The sequence below is a fragment of the Pteropus alecto genome, unplaced genomic scaffold (genome assembly GCF_000325575.1).
Source record: "Pteropus alecto unplaced genomic scaffold, ASM32557v1 scaffold3, whole genome shotgun sequence".
Taxonomy (NCBI): Eukaryota; Metazoa; Chordata; class Mammalia; order Chiroptera; family Pteropodidae; genus Pteropus; species Pteropus alecto.
In genome coordinates, this window is record NW_006442484.1 from 9,936,851 (window position 1) to 9,961,497 (window position 24,647).

The following is a 24,647-nucleotide window of genomic DNA, read 5'->3' on the forward strand; positions in this document are numbered from 1 at the left end:
TTACCATAACTTCTTTAAGATTTATACTAATAAGTAGAAACTAAAATATGTGCTAACCTATTTACAACCATACAAAACTTTATTGCCAAACTAGAAATTTTGTCTTTTTTTCTAAAACAGGCTAGAAGACTTCACATGGTAGTATTTAAAGAGTGAAAAACGTATTTTTCTGTTCTCTAAAAATGACAGTTGTACTCCAACATTGCACTTTTATGACTGCGACTCCTTTAAGTCAATGCATCTAAGTAAGACTCTTACTTAAATATAGGTATGTGATGTGAGAGACATAAACAAAATAGAATAAGGTGCCATCATATGGTAATGATTACAAACCCTATTCTGGAGTCAGACTGTCTCATTTGATTCCTGGCTCTGCCCCTTATTATCTCTCTTTCCAAGTTATTTAACCTCTCTGTGACTTAGTTTCCTCACCTGTAAAATAAGGTAATAAAATTAACTATCTCAGGGGATGTTCTAAGGATTAAATACATTAGTAAGTATAAGCTTAATTTATTAGATTATAGTACACTGTAGTAAATCATGAGAGCATAAGAGTTCTAAATGAATTTTTTAAATCATAAGAAGAAAAAGAAATATAGATAAAAGTAAGAAGAAAAGAAGGCAGGAGGCAATTTGGCTATTCATTTTTAAGATTTGCTCAACCATATAATTAATTATGCAGTCTATTATAAGTTCTTAAACACACTGACCACATCTTATCAACAGTATACACCCAGCCTTTGTCATATTGCTCAATAAAGTAAAGTGCTCACTCAACAGATGATGGACAGTTAAATAAATATATAAAAGAATAAATGAATATATAAAACTAGAAAGCCCTGAATATCTGGAACAAATAGGATTGAAAATATGTAAAATAATTTTTCTCATAATATTTTCAGAAGTACACATAATGTGTTACTCTAGAGGAATAATTCATACGGGGCCCAGAAAAGAATGAATCACAGCACTAAGGAGCCAGTAGGCTAAAATATACCTAAATGAGCCTCATCAATCGCTCTTCATTTAATGTAGACACAGAAGACGCCCTATTTCAGGCATATAAGATCCAACTCTGGTTATAATACGGCTCAAACCACTTTCTTTACCATTTCTCTTACATACACAAGTCAAGTTAAGGGTGCCTACCCAGGTTTTTCCATGCTGGGGTCTCCTTTAAAGAAGGTTCTATAAAGTATGACATTAAAAATAAATAATATAATACCTAAGCCCAATGCCAACCATGAGTATTCTGTATTGTGTTCATGTACTTACTTGCTGGGTTGTCCGTATCATGTAGGCTGACCATTGGGACCCCTGGACCTGGATTTTTAAAATATATGTATAAAAAATTTTAAATATATATTTGTAATAATTACTGAAAAGGCAAAATGACAGAGTTCTTTTTTTTTTTTTTTCAAATTGAAGGATTGCATAGTTAAAACATAATGAAACAGAAACCAGACTAGATTTCATTCCTTTCTATGGATGTTTTATCCAGGAAAGTAAGAACATAGCAGGAAAGAAACTATTCATATAGATTGTTGTTAAGATTTAAGATCCCCTCCTTCTCCAAAATGCCCTATTCTTCTATATTTCTATGCTTTTAGCCAATTTCATGCACCTCGCTCACTCTTTTTCTAGTCTTTTACAGAAAGCTGATTTTACAATTCTGTGACCCCTTATCCACTCATCCAAGATTAAATTCTATTTACCAGTTAACCAAGAAAGAAAGAATGCATGCATATTAAAAATATTTCATGCAAAAGCTAATAAAAATAGAGTTTAATTATACATTAATTTAAAAAATACATTAATTGGAATTACCAATTATTTCAAACATACTGGTTAATTCAGGTGTACTCGTAAGATGTTATCTTGAAACTTCACTTGTGTAAGGAACTCTGTCTAGAGGTCTAATATTTTTCCCCTGGTGTCATCAAACAAGTGTTTTTCTTTTTTAATGACTTCATTTCAGATATCAAGAGAAAACATAATTTAAAAAAATAAGTGCCGATCTATTCTTCATGGCGCCTTAAAATGGGACAGCTTAAGGTACCAGCCGAAGCAGTAAAACTCAATTCATCACATTATAAGAGGTCACAGGTCTCCCATTTCATCTTTGAAAAATACAATATCCTATTAAAGGGACAATAATTTCTATCACTATAACCTAGAGTTATCACATCCCTATGCAGGACTATAGCAAATTGTTTTCAGGTAGAAGAAGTAATTGGGGTTAATGTAATTTTTCAGAACTGAAGGGCACAAGAACCAAGGAATTAAATTTCTGTATATTAAATCTCTCAATAATCAAGCCAATATTTAATAAGACTACTGTTTTTCCTAAAGACTGGGTAAATTAGTTTGTTATCGTGGCATAAATTTGCTGATATAAATATGTTTATTCACTTTTTTAAAAGGACCATGTTCAAACAGCCTTTATTGGTCATGTGTACATGTGGACTTACTCTCAGTTTCTAGTTCTAAATAAAGTATATGAATATAATTTTTATCTCAGTAAATCCATAATTTATGACTTTTTAACAAAACCTTATAAATTAAGAATATTAAATCATGTAGCTAGAGAGTAATAGTTACTAATGATAGCAATAGATATTGATAAAAAATCAATAAAATAAATTTTATCAGAAATCATTTATTACCTTTACAGAATAATAAGAAATGTTGATTCATGGGACTAAAACTGGCACCAAAGTATGTACACCGTTCTTTCATAAAATTACATGAAATGCATTGACGATTCAATAAGCCTTCAGTAGAAGCACTGAGAAAGAAAAAGAAAGTTAGAAATGTTACCATTCCTTGTAGTTGAATGTGTGGCATCTAAATTTAAATATTAACATAAACAGAGGAGCTACAGCATTACCCATATTGAGGTTCCTTGTAAATTATGACTACCATACAAATACAAAGTCAATTTCTATTACTAATATTAAGACATACACATATTTCTCCTCTGTAATAAAATTAAGATTATGTATACCTGTATGTATGTGATATGTGTGAATGCTTATAAAAAAAAGGTTTTCCACAGGACTCAATATAACTTATTCTTAACTACATTTTCTGTATAGATATTTCTTTGTAATCTTAAAAGAAATTGCTCACTGAGACTAGTATAAAGTTATCATAAACAAACATTAGTTGAAAGAAATAATAAATGTTTTCACAAGTTACAAAAAATCAAGCTCATTATTTACTAAGTTCAACATTTTAAATATTAGAATTTGATACTAGTGGCATTTTCTTTTTCACTAAATACTTGAACTGAATTTTTTGGTAAGGAAAAGTTACTTCAGTATGACAAAATATATAATGTTAATAATCATACATACTTTGCAATATCAGGGAAGTAGGAAAAAGAATCATCTCTTTATTTTACAAATAATAGTGCTTAAGATCAGAGGGATTGAAATGTGTCCCCAAGGTTACATTTCTTACATTGAATCATTTATTTTTTAACCATTGATGAATTACAAATTATCTATGTTGATAGATGAAAACATTGTTGATGATACATTTAATAAAACTTGATTGGACAAAATATTCTCAGTTTTATCTTAGACCAAAATATGATTTTTATAAATGAATCATAGTTGTGCTTATTTTGATGTGCAATATGCTGCAGGCATGAAGATGGGAATAAAAGTGTTAATGTGAGCATCAAAAGCACCAGAAGCAATTGAGGATGAATGTTAAGTATAGTTCACAAAGTCATAATTTCACATTTGGAACATCTTGAATTCACTACAGTGCAAAATTTTCCTTTACTAGTCAAGGTGATAAGTACACACTAGGTACTTAAACATGTTAGCCAGTTTTACCCTTAGGATAATTTATAAGGTAATCATCATACCCAATTTTTTTTTAATTTTTAAAATTGTGGTATATATATTACACATATGTAATGTATATGTTATATATATGTAGTATATGTATGATAACACTTGCCATGTTAACCATTTTAAGTATATATTTCAATGTCATTAATTATATTCACAATATTGTACAACCATGACTACAGAGATTAAGAATTCATGCCAGTTACACACAGCTATTTATTGATATAACTAGAATTTAAAAACTTTCTTTCTCTATTCCTTCATATAACTTTTCAGATCCAAGTTCCCTAGAGATTTATGTTGGTGGGTTCTCATCATTCAGACTATGAAATTAGTGAAACAAAGAAATGCAAAATTTGAGACAAAATTATAACACTGAATATGGTAAAAGTTCTGATTCTACAGGAGCATCTAATCCCATAAATTAAGTCAACCGATGATTAATTTTATGGCCTGGACAAGACATTAATTGAGTTTTCTGGATTAAACACTAACATTATCTTACAGTGAAGCCAACTGGCATGTGATGAGCTATTTAAGGGGAAATTTATCGGCACTACATTTTCTTTATAGCACAGCCTGCTACACTAGCACTGGTCACAGATATATTGACTGTTCTGCCTCAGTCACTAGAAAGATAAGGCAAGCACACAAATATAAGAAGTGATTGTGACTCAAATCACACTTTAGGCTAGGAAGGGGAAGAGAAATTGAGGCAGTTCTATTAATTCAACTTAGCCAAGTCTCATCTCTTGACACTGTCATTTTTCTTTAAGAGTTTTATAAAATAAGAGAAATGAAACACTGATCAAGTATTTCCATGTCTCTAAAGGATTATTCATGACTGCCAGTAGCAATCATAGTATAAGTTTCAAGGAGGAAAAGTTTCAAGTCATCAAAAAGAAAAAAGTGACCAGTGCTTTAGTCGAGACCTCTAAACCAAAGTGAGAATTCCCTTAATTAAACAGCTGTTTTTCCTTTGGAAGTCATTAGAATTGAGAATATGGGTTTCAGATTCTAAGAGTAGAAATAGAAAATGATATATTGGGAGGGGTGACAAAAAGGAGAGTCTTGCTTCAGTTAGAAGCAATTTATGCATAAATAAAAGTAGGTGGTTAAATTAGAGGGAGTTAGGGCACTTTAACCATGAAGTTTTATTCTCAAAGAAAAGTCTAGGCTACTTGGTAAGAATCAGTGGTGACACTTATTCAAACATGATAAATTTCCACTGAGAATATGCCATGGCAGTTTGACACTTTAAAACTGTGAAATGGAAATTAGAAAGTGTATATAAAGTCTAGAATTAATAAGTTGCTTGCCAGACAAAAATAAAAGTGAGGTCTTGTTGAAAGCTTTTTGAGAGAGGAGACATTTTAATACTAAATAGGTATAACCTTAAGCTCCTTCAATGAATATAACTTTCCATCTGGGAAAATTGGGCAGATGAAAATATCTCTTATCCTTTGCTTTATTTTTGTGACAAAGATTCCTGGTTTAAATAACAATCTTAATGGATTTTACCCTCTATGAGAGCAAAAACGGAAATTTTTACTTGATCCATTCTACTTACTGTTCACAATGCTTTTATTTTGTTCAGGAATAAATTGCATGTGTGCAATATTAATGAGCTGAAATTTTTAAATGAAGCTTAGAAGAAAAGACCACTTGGGAAAACACGTGAATGCCTATGATGTGGGTAGTTGAGAGAAGCAAGCCTCAAAAAACAAAACAAAACAAACAAACAAATAAACAAAAAAACTCCAAGATATTTTGAGACTGTGAAAGTAGCAAAATGGTCTCAGTTGCAAACATTCAGCCTCCCAAAGGTAAGAGCTAAAAGAAAAGACTGGACCAAGAGTGTGAGGTTTTGTCATGGAGATTTGACTCTTCCCTAGCCTTGTCAAAATGAACCTTCAGATTTTTCCATTCCATAATTAAGTTGAGTAGATAGCCTTTGAGAAATCAACCTGTTTAAGGAGATCCTTGAATTCTGCTTACCTGTACAGCTGCCTCCCTCTGGGAGAAAATTCAGTGCTCAGAAAATAACTGCCCAGGAAAGAAAACGGCACAAACATTAGGCACAAATAAATTTTTGCCATATTGTTTTCATTTGAATTTTCACACCGTCAAAGAATGGGCAAGAGTTTTTCTATTATTCAACCATAGCATTTGGATCCATTTGGGAAACATATGTATTTTTTTTCTTAAAGTATTATCACATTTTTCCATGAGATCTCTCAATCTGTGTGTGCTGGTGCTCGTGTTTCTGTAAGTGTCTCCCCAAATACAGAGAGTCTTTAAAGAAAAAGTTGTTTTTACATGGCCAGGTTGTTTGGACTAAGACCATGATAAGCAAAACATATTTCTGGCAAAAAAAGATTTACAGTTGACAACCTTACTTCCAGCCTGACAAGAAAACCAAAATGCTCACAGTTTTTGAGTAGTTTCATCATATGCCAAGATCTTTACCACTTCCCAGTTTCCTGATGTTAGATGCCGCACAGTAATTTGTTCACTTTTACTCTACAAAGAAAAAGAAAATATTGATTTTCTTTTTATTTAAGCAGAAACTCTCTGTCAACACAAAAATACTACCTGTGTCACTTTTAATTCTTTAATTCTCAACTAACATTTAGTTTCTTTTTCCATCTCAAGAATGCACTCTCATTAGTATGAACGTAGACCCAGGGAGGACATTGCCTTTCTTCCTATGCTGTAGGAAGACTATTCAGAAAACACCTGTAGGTGAGGATCGTCTGTGCATCATCTGGTCATAGGATGCCATTTGGCATTTGGTGTAGACAGAGGACTTTGATAAGTCTCATCTAAAAGAATGGCAGCTGTGCAGTTTGAACAGCTTTAAATAAAACATTTCAGAACAAACTTTATTCCAATAAATACTAAGGGTTATATACTTTTAACCTTCACAGCACATGCATCACTGTAAGATTTACTATTTTCAATCAATTATTTATTTCTGAGATTAATCCATGCTGATATTTACAGCTTTATAGTTTACTTTCACTGCTATATGGTATTTTATTATATGAATATGGTATAATTTGTGTGGTTTCTTTTGACATTTGTGTGTTTCCGAATTTTTGCTCTTAAAAACAAGTTTATGAACAATTTTATTAAAGTCTTCTGATGCACGTGGCGGACTTTCATTGAGACAAAAACCAAGAAGTTGGATTGCTTTGTCAGAGGATATATATGTCTTCTACTTAGATAGTAACAAATTATTTTCCAATGTTGTTGCAATTTATAGTCTATTAACAATATGAGTTTCTGTTGCTCCACATCTTTCTCTCTTCCTTGCCAACAGTCAATTTCATTTTTTTTTTTTTTTGTCAAACCAATGAGTATGAACTTGTATTTCGTTTGTTTTCTCTTTATTGAGAAAATATTCAAAACTACAGTAAGGTTGAACAAATAGTACATGAGTACCCATACAATCCTTACCTAAACTCACCAAAGGTCAACATTTTGAATATCAGCCCTCCTTTCTTTTTTTTGTCTCCTGAATCATTTGGAAGTAAGTTGCAACTATCAGGCTATTTCAGCCCTAAATACTTCAGTATACATCTCTCAAAATTAAGAATATCTTCAAATTGAATATCAATTTGAATAGCAAATTGAATATCATACCTATGAATATTAACACTAATATCACCTAAATATATCATATTATCTAATTTCCATAACTGTCCTAAGGAACCAAGTAACTTTATATATAAAGTTATATATAAAATATGCACACATTTTTCCACTCATGACAATACTATTTACACAATAATTGTGAGATATATTCATTGTAAAAGTACATTTTACCTTGTAATTAAAAGCAAGATAATATTTGCACATTATATGAATACCTTTTTCTCCATGAACTTTCTACTCAGTAGTTTTGGCATCCATTTATGACCTTTCCCTAAATAATTATCATTTTAAAGTGATTTTCTAATTCTGACATCCCTTCTATATTTATTAGGTAGCATTCTTCTGTAAAAAGAACTTGCCCTACTTTTCTCCATCACGTTAACTCTCTCTGTTATCCTCCTCCTATTATTACAGACCTAAACACTTTTAAACAAAAGATATTGCTTTCCATTACTGTTGTTATTCTTTAGAATGATGAAATTGTTAAAATTTGGTTAGTGGGAAATCTTTCAAGTAACCCCTCTATTCTTTGAAAATGATTACATTAGACTTTGTGCATGTCCTTGTTTTTTGAACAATAAGATGTTCTAAGAACATTTTACTTCCTCTGTCCCATATCTATAATCAATAATTTCTCCAAGGAGTTTTTTTCTGTTGAATTATGGTATTCACATATCACAATTTGGAGTTAGGTGTGTTCATTGCTACTCTAATATTATTATTTCTGGGCCCTTTCAGAGTAGATAGATAGATAGATGACATAGATTATAGATAGATAGATAGATAGATAGATAGATAGATAGATAGATAGATAGATAGATATAGATAAATGATAGATTTCCATGTTTTCTCTCTGTATATAAACATTGTTCATGTGGGGGGTTTTAGTAATATCTTCAATTAAAATGCATATCACTTTGATTTACATTCAAGTTCATTTGCTTCTTTTAGTATTTCAATTTAGGCTTTGATGTCCATATTTCTAAATGTACTTTTCTTTTAAAAATATGTACATGGTTCAAAAATATATTTTATATCTATATCTCTATATATATTGATATAGAGATATATACCAAGAATAATACAATAGTAACAAATAAATTAATTTAAAAGTGAGCAAGGATAAATAGATATTGTTGAAAATATGCTAATGAATATCAAGTAAAGAAACGATAACAGTCAATTGAATGAAATAAAATAAAGAAGTGGGAAGGTTCAGAGTTATATAGGTAAGACAGGAAAATAATACCCACCTGATATTTAATTGGAATTCTTAAAGAAAATAAACAAAACAGTGGAAGAGAGGTAACATTTAAAACCATAATCCAACAATAACAAACCAGAACAAAAATGTTTGCAAAATAAATGCTACCAAGAATTTTGGTCTCATCCCAGTCTCACTCACTATATATATATATATATACACACACACACACACTTCTCACTCACTATATCTAGATCTAGATCTAGATCTAGATCTAGATATACACACGCACACACACACATACATATATTTATTTTTCTTTTTTTTGTGGGGAAATTTTTATAACTAAAAAGTGATATTTACTACTATAGATATAAGTGTAAATCTAATAAATTACATCATTGTGATAGATCTTTTTTCGTCTTTTTATTATTACCAATAGTTTTCCATTGTGTGGCTATACCATAATTTATTCAACTAGCCTCCAGTGATGCACATTTCAAATAATTCTGTAGTGATTAACCCTGTGTATATATTTGTTTGTTGTTTAATGCATAGAGAAATATCTTCAGGATGTATTTCTCCATTAGAAAAGTATCATTTTGCACATCTAACGGTAATAGATAAGGTGCTCATATTCCCATCAACATGTTAGAGAATATGTTGTTCAGTGCTTGAATTTTTGCCAATTTGATCGGTGAGAAATGGTGCTCTGATAGACACTATGATATGTCAACCAGAGCTCTTCTGAAAGGAAGGATCGACTTTGTGAGCAGCCAACAATGTTGCTGGAAGAAGGCCCTCAGCTGTTGGACTGAAGAAAATGGCTTCACTCGAGATCATACCTCTTTTCAATGGGAGCCCCATTCTAAGTACAACTTGATCAATACTGGAGCAAAGAAGCCCAGTCTTCTTGCCCTAACTCAAGTCTTCTCTGAAGGGCCTTCCCAGTCTAGAGACCTTCATTCAGATAATATTGAAGCTCAACTTCTTCTGTTCAATCTTACTTCTTTCCCCTCATTTCCAAAGTTATTGATCTCCTCTGTAATAATTGCCCTGAAAGCTAATCTTCTGTTTGGAGTTGACTTTCTGTGCAACTTAGCTTGTGACAGGTATATTGGTGGGCTTGAGCATTATAAAATATCTTCTTTTGGTCTTCTTAGTGCTTTGGTGAATGAAAGCTCTTCTGTCTGGTACCGAGATTTTAGCCTTTAGAATGACTTTGTTTTAGATATGTATTTTGTATAAAAGATTAAATTTTTTTTTTTTATGAATCGATCTAAACAATATATTTTTTAATTGTAGAACATAAGCTAATTTACATTTATTAGTATAACCGCTATTTTAAAAAAACCTACCATATTTTATGTATTTATCATACCTATTGTGTTTAATGAATTGTTTTTCTAGGCAGTCTTTTAATTTTTTTTAGTATTAAAATCTAGTGCTAGATTATTATTTTTTTTCTAGACTTTATCCATTTCACTCAAGTTTTCAAATTCATTGACATAAATTAATCATATTATTTTAAAATACATTTTTAAATTTGAAGTATGCCTCCTTCTTTTCACTACTTATATTTTCAGGGCTTGCCTACTTTTTAAATTAACCGCGATAAACATTATAGAATTAATTATTTTTTCCAACAACCAATTATTTATCTTGCCAAAACTCTCTATCTTTGCTTTCTAGTTCATTAAATTCTACTATTGCACTCTTCATGTCTTTCTTTCAATTGCATTGTTTTCAGGGAATGTAAACCATTACCTGAGTAACACTTCAAATGCATTTTTGATGTAAATATATTCAGAATCTAGTGTTTTTCATGTGAGAGAATTTTATTAAATTATCTACTTTCTTATGTTACTGGAAACAGAAACTGAAAAGTCATTCTATATTTCATAATGCATATGTAATATTAGAATCTTTCTTCGGAAAATTCTCAATGTCTTGGTACACATCTGTATTTTGACATCTTCTAAATTGTCTATTTCTTACTCTTAAAGAAAATTCTCTAGACTTTTAGCTGTTTAAAGACAACAAAAGCATATGCCTTCTTTCTTTTAACTTTTTTAATACTTTCTGATCATTACAGCACTTTACAAGTACTTGCTGAATAAAAGTATAAATGAAAAGAAGAAACAGAATTTCTGGGATAGGTGTAGCCCAAAGACTGGCATGAAATTCTAAAGTCATATATTTTGTTGCGATGTTCTCACAGGACAACATTCCATTAGATGGTTCCTCTTACTCATTTCCAGATCTTACTTTGAATAAGCCAAAGGCAGAATGTTAAGGTTTCACAGTGTTAATTCGTCTTTTTGTGCTGAATTTCAAGATGAGAAAAATTTTAAAGCATTAAAAAGTAAAGATACTTGGTTTGAAATTTGTACATATCTGTAGATGCTTTTGGTTTACAGATTTGATGGTTGATTATATTTTCTCTGTTTTCCAGGGAATTATGATATTTGTGTGTGTGCTTGGGTGTGTGTATTTATGTTAAACACAAAAGAGTGGCCACATTAAAAGTGATCATGAGCAAAAATCCAATGCTTTGAAAAATGTTTGAACACAATGTATGCAAGAATAAAAATTGTACATTATTCACTTCAATGATGCATTTAAGATCAAAATATTATGCTTTTAAGTGTAGGACCAAAAAGTCTCTTGCTGAAAACCATAATAACAACCTCACAGCCTTTAGGTTTTACTTAAAACATCTGTAATTGCCATTTTCTCTCCCAGAGATAATCTGTGTTGGGGAATAATTTTCTCTCCCAGAGCTAATCTGTGTTGGGGAATAATTTTGAACATTTCATATATAATGGCATAGACTATCTTTTATACTTATATAGTTATAAGATTTAAGTTATTTTCCAATACACAAAGAATTATACCATAGCAGTGAATGTATTAAGTTTAATCTGGACTCTAGGTACAAAACCCTAAAACTAATCAAAATATGGTAGACGATCAGACAGTAAGTTAAAAATAAATATCAAGATACTTGACTGTCATCACAAGGGGATGTCTGTACTTCAATTTATTTTCCATCCTCCTTCAGCAGAAATACCATCACAGGCAAGATAATTTAACAAAGTGGGAAAGAATAACCATTTTTACTGCAACATAATAATTTTTTCTGTGCACCCATGATCTCTATTATATTAACTTGGTAGAACAGAAACACTGATTATGAAAATGAAGTCATAGTATACTTTTGACAAGGACAACATAGCAATATGCTTTAAATTGAACTCATATTTCACTTTTAGTTTAGAACAAACAATAAAACTAGTGATTTCATTCATACTCAAAGGAGGGCTGAAAAATCTAGGATATACAAATAGCATTTTTATTAAGGACATTAGACATCAGACAACTCTCCTTTAATTGATACAGATTTGATCTTATTTCATAAAGTTAAATATTAATTTTATATTTCTATTTGCAAATTGGAAATATATTGGTATCAGTAAAAGTTTAATCATGCATGTGATTTTTACCTGATTACACAGTTCATTCAAATTTCTTATACTATATTCTGTTTAATTTTTAGAGCTTTTAGATAAGGGAAATATTGTAGTGCTTAAAAATAGCATGCTTTAATTTACCGTCTATTCATCACATGGGGTGAACTAATTGTTTTCAGACAATGCTCTAATCAGATACAGCAGTGAAATTTAATGAAAAATTGTATTGGGATGATTAGGTGGTAGAATTGTGGATTGGGGGCATGCTATTTTCTACAGAATTTGTAATGAATAATGGCATTTAAAGTTGTTCCAAGTGAAATCATCAGCTCTCATGAGCAAAATTTGGCATTGCTTCATAGAGAAAGTGAATGGATTCACCAACATACATAATTTTTCATTTAACACAATTTTGGAAGATGACAGGGCAATTGCTTATGCTTATAAATCTGAACACTTAACAAGATTGAAACACTGCTTACCCTACATTTGAGAGAAAAATTTGGCCATATCTTTGAGGAAAAAAAGTATTTATCTTAACCGCCACCGGTATTGCAGGATGTAAAATGCTATAGTTTCAGATATGGGAATTCAGAATTTAGAAGTCTATATAAAAAATGCTATGGGAGAAATGGTAGAGAAAAATATCTGGTGATCAAAAGAGTTTAATGGTCTGAGGTAAAAGAAGTTTTGCATTATTGAGTCAGGAACTACATAAATTGATATTAATACTGAATATTCAGAGGAATAATTATTTTAGCTATGTAGATTTTTGAAAAAGCCATTTTTTATTAATGTCATATTTATGAAATATATAAAAATATAGAAAATGCTCACAAGTTCTACTTTCACATATTCATATTAAAAAAACAGAAATATATATATAACTGTACATATATATTTAGAAATATTTACTTTTGATGCAGAAATTTCTGTTCTCTTAATTAAAACTAAAGAAATGATCCATAATATAAATAAGCTTTATATACATGACATTTATAATTATAGCAAATTGACACTAAATTTAATATTAAATAATGATTAACTCTGTACATCCAATCAACTAAATATTAATTTTATAAAGAATTGTTTTTCAATATTATTTAGCATTATGGGAAAAGTAGCCTTTAGATTAAAATTTAAATTTAAAACATCAGGATGAAATATTGTAGTTTACATAAAATTACAATAGTAAGAAGACTGGGTGAAAACACTTGGATTCCTTCTTTTATTTTTTGGAATTACTTTAACAAGTATCACTTTCTTAAATGAGAAAAAAAAACACTAAAATATTTGTAATGCCAAACATCACTCTCTTGTGAAAATAGCATAAAAGCACTAATTCTGTAGCTTGGTCTTTAATTAATGGTTTTTCTACCCAGTGATTGTGTAAGAGAGCAAAATATTTGCAAAATTTTACTAATTTCACTTAGTAAGATATTTCAAACAAATAAATATATTCTCAGTTAATGAGAAAACTCTTAAATATAGCTAAGTATCAAGTTCTTATAGCTAAGCATCAGGGTGTTCTTCCTGACTGCAGGCTGCCAAGTTCTCTATCATTTATCTCTTTCTGAGCATGTCAATTTTAAACAGAATTCTTTTCCTTTTAAAATTTCTTCTTCCAGTTCACATAAAAAAAAAAAAAATTACCTTAATCCCATCTGTCTGATGTAATCATTTAATGGTTGGCTACTGAATCACCAAAATTTTTATTTATGTTTAAATGCATACATTTTTAGGACATCAATGAGATTATATTATACATTAGTCTACAATCTGTTTTTATAACTTAATGATAGACTACAAAAATTAATCTACATCTCTACTGTGGAAATTATATATGTTCGAAATTATTTATTTCAGCTTTTATTAAAATTAAAGTTAAAATCATGACAATTATTTTAATAGTATAGACCTTGGACAAGTGTTAAATTTTAAGCTATTGACACAAGATTTTGAGAATTCAAGGCACTGAACTGTCCAATACAAATATATATGTAGATAATGATAAAAGGTTGAGAACACACACAAGACTTGAAAGTTCTAAGAATGTAAATGTATCCAGGTTGCTTAATGATCTTTTTCCACATTTATATTTATATTTTATAAGTATGAAATTCATTCTTGACTAGTTTGTTTGTATAACTATCACAGAAGATTCTAATTTATCTGCAATGTTTTATCTTTATAAATTGTCTTTTATTTGTGAGGCTAGGATGTTTATTTGGTTTTAAAGTAAACTTGATTCTGCATGAATATTTTTAATTGGCAATTAGATTCAAATTGACTCATTAACCTTGTCATATTTAAACCATTTGTTAATTCATTGATTTTTTTAATAATTAGACAAATTATATAAACCACTGACATTCACTTGAAGTTTAGAAAAAACAATAATCTTTTTCCTTTTTCTCAGAAATGCCATAAAAATATAACACAGACCCTGAGTCTTTGACAACACATAAAAAAAATCTACTTTATCCTGGGTTTTAAACTCTGAACTGTATGTTCTTGTGTAGGTGTACCATAATTTATTCAACTATTCAATTTCTGATGAACATTTAGATTGCTTGGAGTAATTAAAACTTTTAAAACTCCTTGAAAGTATTAGTTTTACGAAATAAGTAATATGTGTTTGTTGATTAATCAAACAAAAAATATATTCTCTAGATTTTCCTCAGGTCCTTGAAAGTAAGGGTTGGATACTTTTTGTTTATTAAATTTTATATCCCAAGGCCCACAACTCATAGCAAAAGTGTAACTCATTAAACTTTGTTGAAAGTTGAGACTATTTCATTGGACGGTACAGTTTGAATTATGGCTAAAAATGGGGAACCTCTTCCTAAAATGTCTTTAAGTTGGAAATACAGCTGGACTTCACAGGCATTAACTGTAGGTTCAGAATGCCACAAGAATTGTGTCTTTATGAACATGATAGCAATGGAACCAAACCACAGAAGCAGCACTTACCTGGATGAGGAACATAGCTATGTGGTGAAATTCTCCACGGCCTCCTTGTTTAACAGGAACTGTCATAAAAAATTTGCTGCCATCTTTAGAAAATACTGGTTCCTCATTCTAAAATATAAAAGTGATATAACAATTTCAAAATGGCATATAAAATTTCTGCCACCAACTATTGCTAATTCATGCGTGGACTAAACCAATTATTAATTTAGAAATGGTTTGAAAAATGTTCAAATTATTTTAAAAACTAGTTGTATGATAGTATTTTGAAAAGTGAACTCAGAAGTTTGGAGAAACATGGTGGAGTGAGAGACGTCCTCACATCTCTCCCCTTGAAACAACAATAAGCTAAACATCTAAAACTAACAAAAAACACCCAAACTGCACACCAGCATGTCTGAGCATGGGATCTGCGCATAAGAGCTACCACAGGACAGAATCCTGGGAGCCGGGCGGTGGACTGGGAGAAACAAAGAAGCTGCCTCTCACAGCCACCAGAGTGCCCTATAGGAGGAGGGAGTGGGAAGAAGGTACTGCAACTTCCCTGAACAACTCTGCCTGGGAGTGCTGTGAGCTTCAGGTGGCAAGTGGCAGAGCCCAGTCATCAGGGCAGAAAGCAGAGAAGCAGGAAGGCAGAGAAACAACAATTGACTTTTACAGCCGAGGTTGCAAAACTGAGGCTAAGCCGCATCCCTCAACCCCCAACCTGGAGGGCCCCTCTCCCCATATCCTCAGACCAAAAACTGCGGAGGCCCAGGGGAATCTGAGCAAACGCTACTGAAACTGTTGCTAACACTAACAGGGACTGAAACTGAGGGTAGTGAGCATGACTAAACATCTAAAAGAAAAAAAAGGCATTATAAGGCTTTATATAAAGCAGGGATCCAAGAGGCTTAGATGTCACCTACTAGAAACAAAAGAAAGGCACCCTCTTTGCAACAGATGAAAGAGAGACCATAATATAATAAATCTTCTTTCTGGAGAAAAAGCAGAATACATTTTCATTAATGCCCAGGCGAAGAAATAGTCCATTAAATACCATGAACAACCAAGGTGATGAGGCATCTCAAAAAGAAAGAGAAAAATCTCCTAAAAATAAGCTTACAGACATAAAAATATGCAATTTAAATTACAGAGAATTTAGGAGGGTACTTCTGAAACAACTCTGTGAGTTCCGAAATGAGTTACATCAACAATTTCAGGAGTTGAAAAAACAACTAAGTGAGCAGATGAGTTCTTTAGCAATGAGAATGAAACTCTCAAAAAGAACAAAATAGATCTTGTGAAGATAAAAAACACACTGTAAGAGTTGAAAATGAAATAGCAAGTTTGGGAAATAGAGTCGAACGAATGGAGGAAAGAATCAGTGATATCAAAGTCAGAAATCTAGAAATAAATTAGAAAGAAGAAGACAGAAATCGAAGAATGAAAAATAATGAAAGAGAAATACAAAAACTAGCTGATACCATTAGGAGAGGAAACATAAGAATAATGGGCATTATAGAAGGTGAGGAAAAGGAGCAGGGACTAGAAAGCATTTTCAGACAAATAGTGGACAAGAATTTCCCAAATGTAAGGAATAAGCTGAAGCTTGGAATTCAAGAAGTCAACACCCAATTATGTCAACCCCAAAAGGCCTTCACCAAGACACATTGTATAAAAATTATCAAAAATCAATGGCAAAGACAGAATTTTCAGGGCAGCCAGGAAGAAGAAAACGGTAACTTAAAAAGGAAAACCCATTAATCATCAGACTTCTCAGCACAAACCTTATAAGCCAGGAAGGAATGAAATTAAATATTCAAAATATGAAGCGACAGGAACTACCAACCTAGAATGATATATCCAGCTAAACTCTCCAGTAGATATGAAGGAGAAATTAAAACCTTTCCAGACATACAAAAATTGAGGGAATTCTCCACTACAAGGCCTGTACTATAAGAAATACTGCAAGGGGTCAGCTCAACAAAAATAAAATGACAAAAAAAAAAAGCATAATTAGGAGGAAGTTGACTATCAGGCAAATAGAAGCAGAGAAGTATAACCCTTACTAAGAACAGTAAGAATATAATTGCTATAGCAAGATAGTAATGAATGTTCAGCATACATAGGAACAAATTGAGACAACAATGATGGAAAACAGGAGAATTCAAAGATCCAAATTCACAAAGGGAAATGGAGAAAAGGTACGTGCAGAAGAAAATGGATGACTATATATATATCAGTATCCTTTATATATTTGTAATGGTAACCACATACCAAAGATACAGAACTGAAATATATAACATAAAAAAAAGAAGAACCAGAGACAAAACCCACAAAAGCCAACCAAAATAAAGAAAACAAAAACAAGGACAAGGAAGAAATGGAAACACTGAACTACTAGAAAGCAAAAGATAAAATGGCTATAAGAAGACCTCATAGCTCAATAATCACCCTAAGTATAAAAAGGCACAGAGTTGCAGAATGGATCAAAAAACAAAACCCAACCACATGTTGTCTCCAGGAGACACATCTCAGCTCCAAAGACAAATACAAACTCAAAGTGAAAAGGTGGAAAATGATATTTCAAGCAAATAGCATTCAGAGAAAAGCAGGAGTAAAGGTACTAATATCAAACAAAATAGACTTGAAAATAAAAAAGGTAAAGAAAGATATTGAGGGGCACTTCACAATGATAAAGTAAATAATGCACCAAGAAGACATAACACTCATTAATATCTATGCTCCCAATCAGGGTGCCCTGAAATATGTAAAGCAATTACTAACAGAACTAGAGGGAGAAACAGACCAAAACACTATCGTAGTAAACCTAAATACCTCACTGTCAGATATGGACAGATCATCCAAACAGAAGAGCAATAAGGAAATAACATCCTTAAATGACACGTTAGACCAACTGGATATAATTGACATTTATAGAGCCTTCCAACCCAAAACAGCTGCTTATACTTTCTTCTCTAGTGCACATGGAACATTCTCAAGGATTGACCAAATACTGGAACACAGAGATAGCTTCAACAAATATAAGAAGGTTGAAATCATACCAACCATATTCTCTGATCATAATGCTTTGAAACTAGAGAAGAACTGCAAAAAGAAATCAGGAAGAACCATAAATACACAGAGATTAAACAACATGCTACTGAAGAATAACTGGGTCAGAGAAGAAATAAAAGAGAGATCAAGATATACATAGAAACAAATGATAATGATAGCACAACATATTAAAACTTTTCAGACACGGCGAAAGTGGTCATAAGAGGAAAGTTCATATCATCACAGGCCTATCTCCAAAAACAAGAATGAGCCCAAATAAATAACCTAATGCTTCATATTAGAAAACTAGAAAAGGAAGAACAAATGAAGCATAAAGTCAGCAGAAGGAAAGAATTTATCAAAGTTAGAGCAGAAATAAATGAAATTAAAAACAAAAAAACAATAGATAAAATAAATGCAACAAAGAGCTGGTTCTTTGAGAATAAAATTGACAAATTTTAATAAAATTGACAAATCTCTGGCTAGACTCACTAAAGAAAAAAAAGAAAGGACACAAATACACAAAATCAGGGATGAAAGAGGGGAAATTACGACAGACAGCCAAAAATACAAAGGATCATTCAAGAATACTATGAAAAAGTATTCAACGCCAAACATAATAACCTAGAAGAAATAGACCAGTACTTAGAAAAATACAACCTTCCTTGACTGAATCAAGAAGAATTGGAAAATCTAAATAGAGCGATTAGCAGTATGGAAATTGAAATAATTATCAAAAACCTACCAAAAAGTAAAAGTCCAGGACTGAATGGCTTCACTAGTGAATTCTACCAAACATTCAGAGACGATTTAATACCTATTCTCTTCAAACTCTTCCAAAAAATCGAAGAGGAAGCAATACTTCTCAACTCATTTTATGAGGCCAATATTACCTTTATACAAAAAGATAACACAAAAAAAGAAAACTATAGACCAATATCTCTCATTTAAGATTTTTGCATCTTAAATAAGATACTAGTGAACCAAATACAGCAACATATTAAAAAGATTATACACCACAATCAAGTGGGCTTCATCCCATAGGCACAGGGTTGGTGCAACATATGCAAATCAATTAATGTGATACACCACATAAACAAATTAAAAAATAAGAATCATATGATCATATCAATAGATTCAGAAAAAGCCTTTGACAAGATACAAGATTTTTACGATCAAAACACTTAACAAAATTGGTATAGAAGGAAAGTACCTTAACATAATAAAGGCCATATATGACAAACTCTCAGCCAACATTATACTTAATGTTGAAAAACTAAAAAGGCAAGGCTGCCCACTATTGCCACTGTTATTCAATATAACATTGGAGGTCCTTGCAATTGCAGTGAGGCAAGAGAAAGATATCAAAGGCATCCAAATAGGAAACAAAGAAGTCAAGCTGTCACTATTTGCAGATGACATGATTCTCTATATAGAAAACCCTAAAGACTCCACAAGAACACCAATAAAAACAATAAGCAAATACAGTAAATTTTCTGAATACAAAATTAGCATTCAAAAATCCATAGTATTCCTATACTCTAATAATGAAGTGTCAGAAAAAGAAGTATAAAAAATAATTCGTTTTGCAATTACAACAAAAAGAATAAAATACCTAGGAATAAATCTAATGAAACATGTGAAGGACCTATATAATGAAACCTACAAGACCCTATTAAAAGAAATCAAAGAAGATACAAAGAAATGGAAAGATATTCTGTGGATCGGGACAATCAACATAGTTAAAATGACCATATTACCTAAAGAATTATACAGATTTAATGCAATCTCCATCAAAATTCAAAGGACCACTGGAACAGAATTGAGAGTCCAGAAATAAACCCATATTTATATGGGCAAATAATTTTCAACAAAAAAGTCAAAAACATACAGTGGAGAAAGGAAAGCCTCTTCAATAAATGGTGCTGGGAAAACTGGAAAGCCACCTGCCAGAGAATGAAACTAGACTGTTGTCTATCACCACACATCAAAATTAACTCAAAATGGATTAAGGACCTGAATATAAGACCTGAAACAATAAAATGCATAGACGAATACATAGGAACTAAACTCAAGGACATTGGACTTAAAGAGAATTTAATGAATTTAACTTCAAAAGCAAGTGAAGTAAAAGCTAAAATAAATGAATAGGACTACATCAAACTAAAAAGCTTCTGCTCAACAAAAGTAATTGTCAACAAGGTAAAGAGACAATCATCTGAATGGGGAAATATATTTGCAAGCAACGCCTCTGATAAGGGCTTAATATTCAAAATATACAAATAATTCATACAACTCAATAACAAAACAAAAAAACAAACGATCCAATCAAAAATTGGGCAGAGGATCTGAACAGACACTTCTCCCTAGAGGACATACAAATGGTCAACAAATATTTGAAAAGATGCTCAACATCGGTAGCTATTAGGGAAATGCTAATCAAAACCACAATGAAATACCAGCTCAGACCTGTTAGAATAGCTATAATCAACAGGACAAGTAATAACAAAAGTTGGAGAGGATGTGGAGAAAAGGGAACCCTCATACACTGCTGGTGGGTCTGCAAATTGGTACAGTCACCATGGATAACAGTATAGAAGTTCCTCAAAAAACTAGGAATTGATCTACCATATGATCTAACAATCCCTCTACTGGGTATTTACCCCAATGACTTGAGAACCCATATCAGAAAAGACATTTGTACACCGATGTTCATAGTGGCATTATTCACAGTAGCCGAAGTGTCCTATGATAGATGATTGGCTAAAGAAGCTGTGGTACATATATACAGTGGAATATTACTCAGCCATAAGAAGAGATGAAATACTGCCATTTGCGACAAAATGGATGGACCTTGAGTTAATCATGCTAAGTGAAATAATCCAGACCGAAAAAGTTGAAAATCACATAATATCACTTATATGTGGGATTAAACCTAAAAGCAACAAATGAACAGGACAAACAGAGACTCAAGGACATGGACTATAGACTAATGGTTATCAGAGCGTAGGAGTGAGAGGAGGGGTTAGGTAGATGGGGTAAAGGTGGTCAAATATGTGGTAACAGAAAGAAATCTAACTATGAGAGGTGAACACACAGTGTAAATATATATTAAAGTGTACAGATGAAATTTATTGGATTTTGTTAACCAATGTCAATTAATTAATTAAAAAATAATATAATGTTATTGAACAATTAAAAAAACAGTGAACTCAGTGATGCATTGTGTGTATGTGTATGTTTAAGTGATAGGAAGGATGGCAAAGTCTTTTAAATACTAGATAAAAATGATTTATAATTAGATAAAGACATTTTTTAAATTGGTTAAAAAAGAACTTCTGTATTTTAACATAATATAGGATTGTGTTTAGCATTTTATCCTTAAAAGATAAAAAGAATGTGAACATATGTACCAGTTTATGAAAATAATTTTTTAATGAAAATGTTTTCAATTCTTTTTTTAAATTTATTTTAAGCTATATAGTTCATAAAACGATGCCCCCAATTGCTCCCTCCCTCTCTTGACCCTCCACCTAGCCAAGATATTAATCCTTACTGCATTCCTTATGTATAGCTTCCATCATTTAATTATCAAAAATAATTCTATTGATGTAACTTGCCACTAGAATTTAATTTAAAAATCATCAACTGGACGTTTGTGTTTGTGTGTTTGTGGAGGAGTGAGCAATGAGGATTCCTTCCAATACTGTGGCCTTTTGGGTTTTGTATTTTCAGTAAATGTATATATACATCATCAGAAATGTATCTTCAATTAACTAAATTCTAGAGGCATGTTAAATCAATAGAATTATTTTCAATAATTAAATGATGGAACTTATACATATAGATTGCTTTCTCTTACTCCAGGAGAAATGTTAAGAAAATAAATTTATGACACAAAACTTTGAGTTCTTTCTTGTTGAATTACTGAGAGTGAATATATATATGATATAAAGAAAGGCTTTGATATAGTTTCCTCTTTAGGTCTTTAAGTGTCTTACAAGCCCTTGTAGGTGATCTCGCTCTCCACTCTTTCTGATCTCATTTTCTTCCATTCTCCTACTTCCTCATTGTGCATGTTTCTGCTCCAGGGCCTTTGCACTGATTATTCCCCTAGTCTGGCTCTTTCTCTTACCTCTTTCATTCTATGCTCTATTTCACCTTATCAGTGAGGTGTTTCTTGATTATCCTATATAAGGGATGATAAGGGAAATGAGATCCTCCAACTCCATATAAATCTCTCAGCCCCTTATTTTTTCATTGTTTTCCATAGTGCCTAATGCCATTCAACATATTATATTTTATGTATTTTATGCACATATGCATTTTTTATATGAATGTATATGTGTATGTAAGTATGTAGGTACATAGGTAGATAGGCAACTAGATAGTGTCCTCCATGATGCATACATCATGTTCTCCATGATGCAGAAACCTTGTATTCATCCCTGCTGCATCTCCAGAACCTCGGACAATGATGGTCATAAATTATGCTTAATAATGATTGAATAAGTAAACTAATAACTATTTTAATAATCTCAAGAGTCTGATTCTATCTTCAGTAGAAAGAACATCTCTTGATAGAGATGTAAAGATAATATTTTCCTTGTCTACTTTATGGAAACTCATGAAAATCTATGATACATATAATAAATTTAAAACTCTGAGGTAACATACAAGGATGGAAAAAGTGCATTACTGGTGATATAATAAATACTGAAAAAATATTTGACTCACATCTTTCAACTATAATAGAATCAATAATTATTTTAATTCCATCTCTTGCCCCTCTAGTATATCACTCTCTTAGCCTTTGTGCATGGGGTTTCTTTTGATTGTAACAACTTTTCTCTCTTCTTTTTTGTGGTAAATCTTACTAATTTTTTACTTAAATGCATAAAACAAAAACCATTTCCAAATTTCTCTAGGTAGAGATTCTCTCCTAGTTAGAAAATCTCTTTTCAGAGATTCTAAAAGTACCCTGTATTCACCTCTGTCATGGCTTTCAATGCACTTATTATATGGTTGACTATCTTCACTAGGCAAGTAATAATTAAAGTAAGTTTGTAATTTTGTCTTTTTAGCTTTATGGAATAAATGTGATAGTGGTATATATATAAATTAGTCTCCTTCCTTCTCCAATTCTGGTGCCTTAGAAATGGTTCAGTAATGTTGCAGATGGGACCCATAATCTTAAAGCATTGCTGAGTTTAAAAATCTTCACCACTAGAAAATATTGGGCTATAAACATACAGTTCCAGACAAAACATTTTCCTACAATCAAAAAAAGGAAGTAGAGACATTTTCAAGACTGTAAGCATGCCAGTGTTTATGACACACAGGGCATTGAATAGGGGATAACAAACTTTACCCTTGACCAAACAGTTTGTATACTGGCTATCCCAACTGTAAGTCTTCTGAAGCTAGTTTGGTCATACCCACTTCTCTCTGCTCTTCCCACCATCCAGATAGTCAGCATATGATGATTATAGTAAGTTTCTAATTATCTGAGGAATTTGCTTCATCTCATAACTATTACTATTCTCATATTTTAAATTTCATAAAATTCTAAGCATTTCATGGAATTTCCTTAGAGCTTCTGGAGAAAAAGTCAACTGTGACAAACTACCACCTTCATTTTCTTACTGAATAATTGATAACTGGTTTCTTTGCTTTAAAAAAAGTTTTTATTAAACATTCATAAAAGTGGTATTTAAATTGTAGAAAACATAATCCCAAAAGCATGTATTATGATGATGTATGTTAGGCTATTATGAATGTCACTGGCAAAAAAAAAAAAGATAGTAAATTAAGTTTAATAATGCAGAACAATTCAGAATGCATCAATATCTCTATATTATTGCTTTACATTGTTTTTATTTTCAGTATTTAATTTTGTGAGAGTCTATAATTTGCTACAAAATCAAATATTTTTTTCCTCAATTTTATTCTGCACATTGGCAAAGGTTAAATAATTCATATTAAGATAGATAGATAGATAGATAGATACATACATACATACATACATACATACATATATACATACATACATACATACATACATACATATGCCTATAGTTCAACTGAGCAAAGGTTTAGCATATTTATAATCTTCCTTACTCTTTTTCTTTATTTATTCAGCAATGATTAACGGAGCTTTTCTTATAACCAGACTCTGTATTAGGCATTTGGTTTGTAATGGGGAATAAAAAAATAAGTATCTTTCCTGTCCCTGTGAATTTAGTAAAAAAAAAAAATCACAGAAATAAATGTGTAAGTATTACACAAAGATTACACTAGTTATTTTAAATATTAGACTTTAAAATAACTTGCATTGGGAGATGTGATTTTGTTAGGGTGTCTGGAGGAGATGACTTCTTAAGTAGGTGACTTAAGGTGAAGTTTGCAAAATGAGTAGCTTCTCTGTAAGAAAGT

At 31.4% G+C, this 24,647-nt stretch overlaps 1 protein-coding gene across 12 annotated transcripts in view; it reads right to left on the reverse strand.

Annotated features, from left to right (window-relative positions):
* Positions 1-24,647, reverse strand: part of DPP10 (dipeptidyl peptidase like 10) — a 1,220,852-nt gene that overhangs the window by 41,318 nt on the left and 1,154,887 nt on the right. For all 12 annotated transcript variants that reach the window (XM_006921020.2, XM_025039378.1, XM_025039373.1 and 9 more), the window contains 5 exons: positions 15,177-15,284; positions 6,298-6,389; positions 5,865-5,912; positions 2,667-2,788; positions 1,276-1,323 (listed from right to left, as the gene is read on the reverse strand). In XM_006921020.2, the coding sequence (XP_006921082.1) occupies positions 1,276-1,323; positions 2,667-2,788; positions 5,865-5,912; positions 6,298-6,389; positions 15,177-15,284 (418 nt within the window). The remainder of the gene's footprint in view (positions 1-1,275; positions 1,324-2,666; positions 2,789-5,864; positions 5,913-6,297; positions 6,390-15,176; positions 15,285-24,647) is intronic.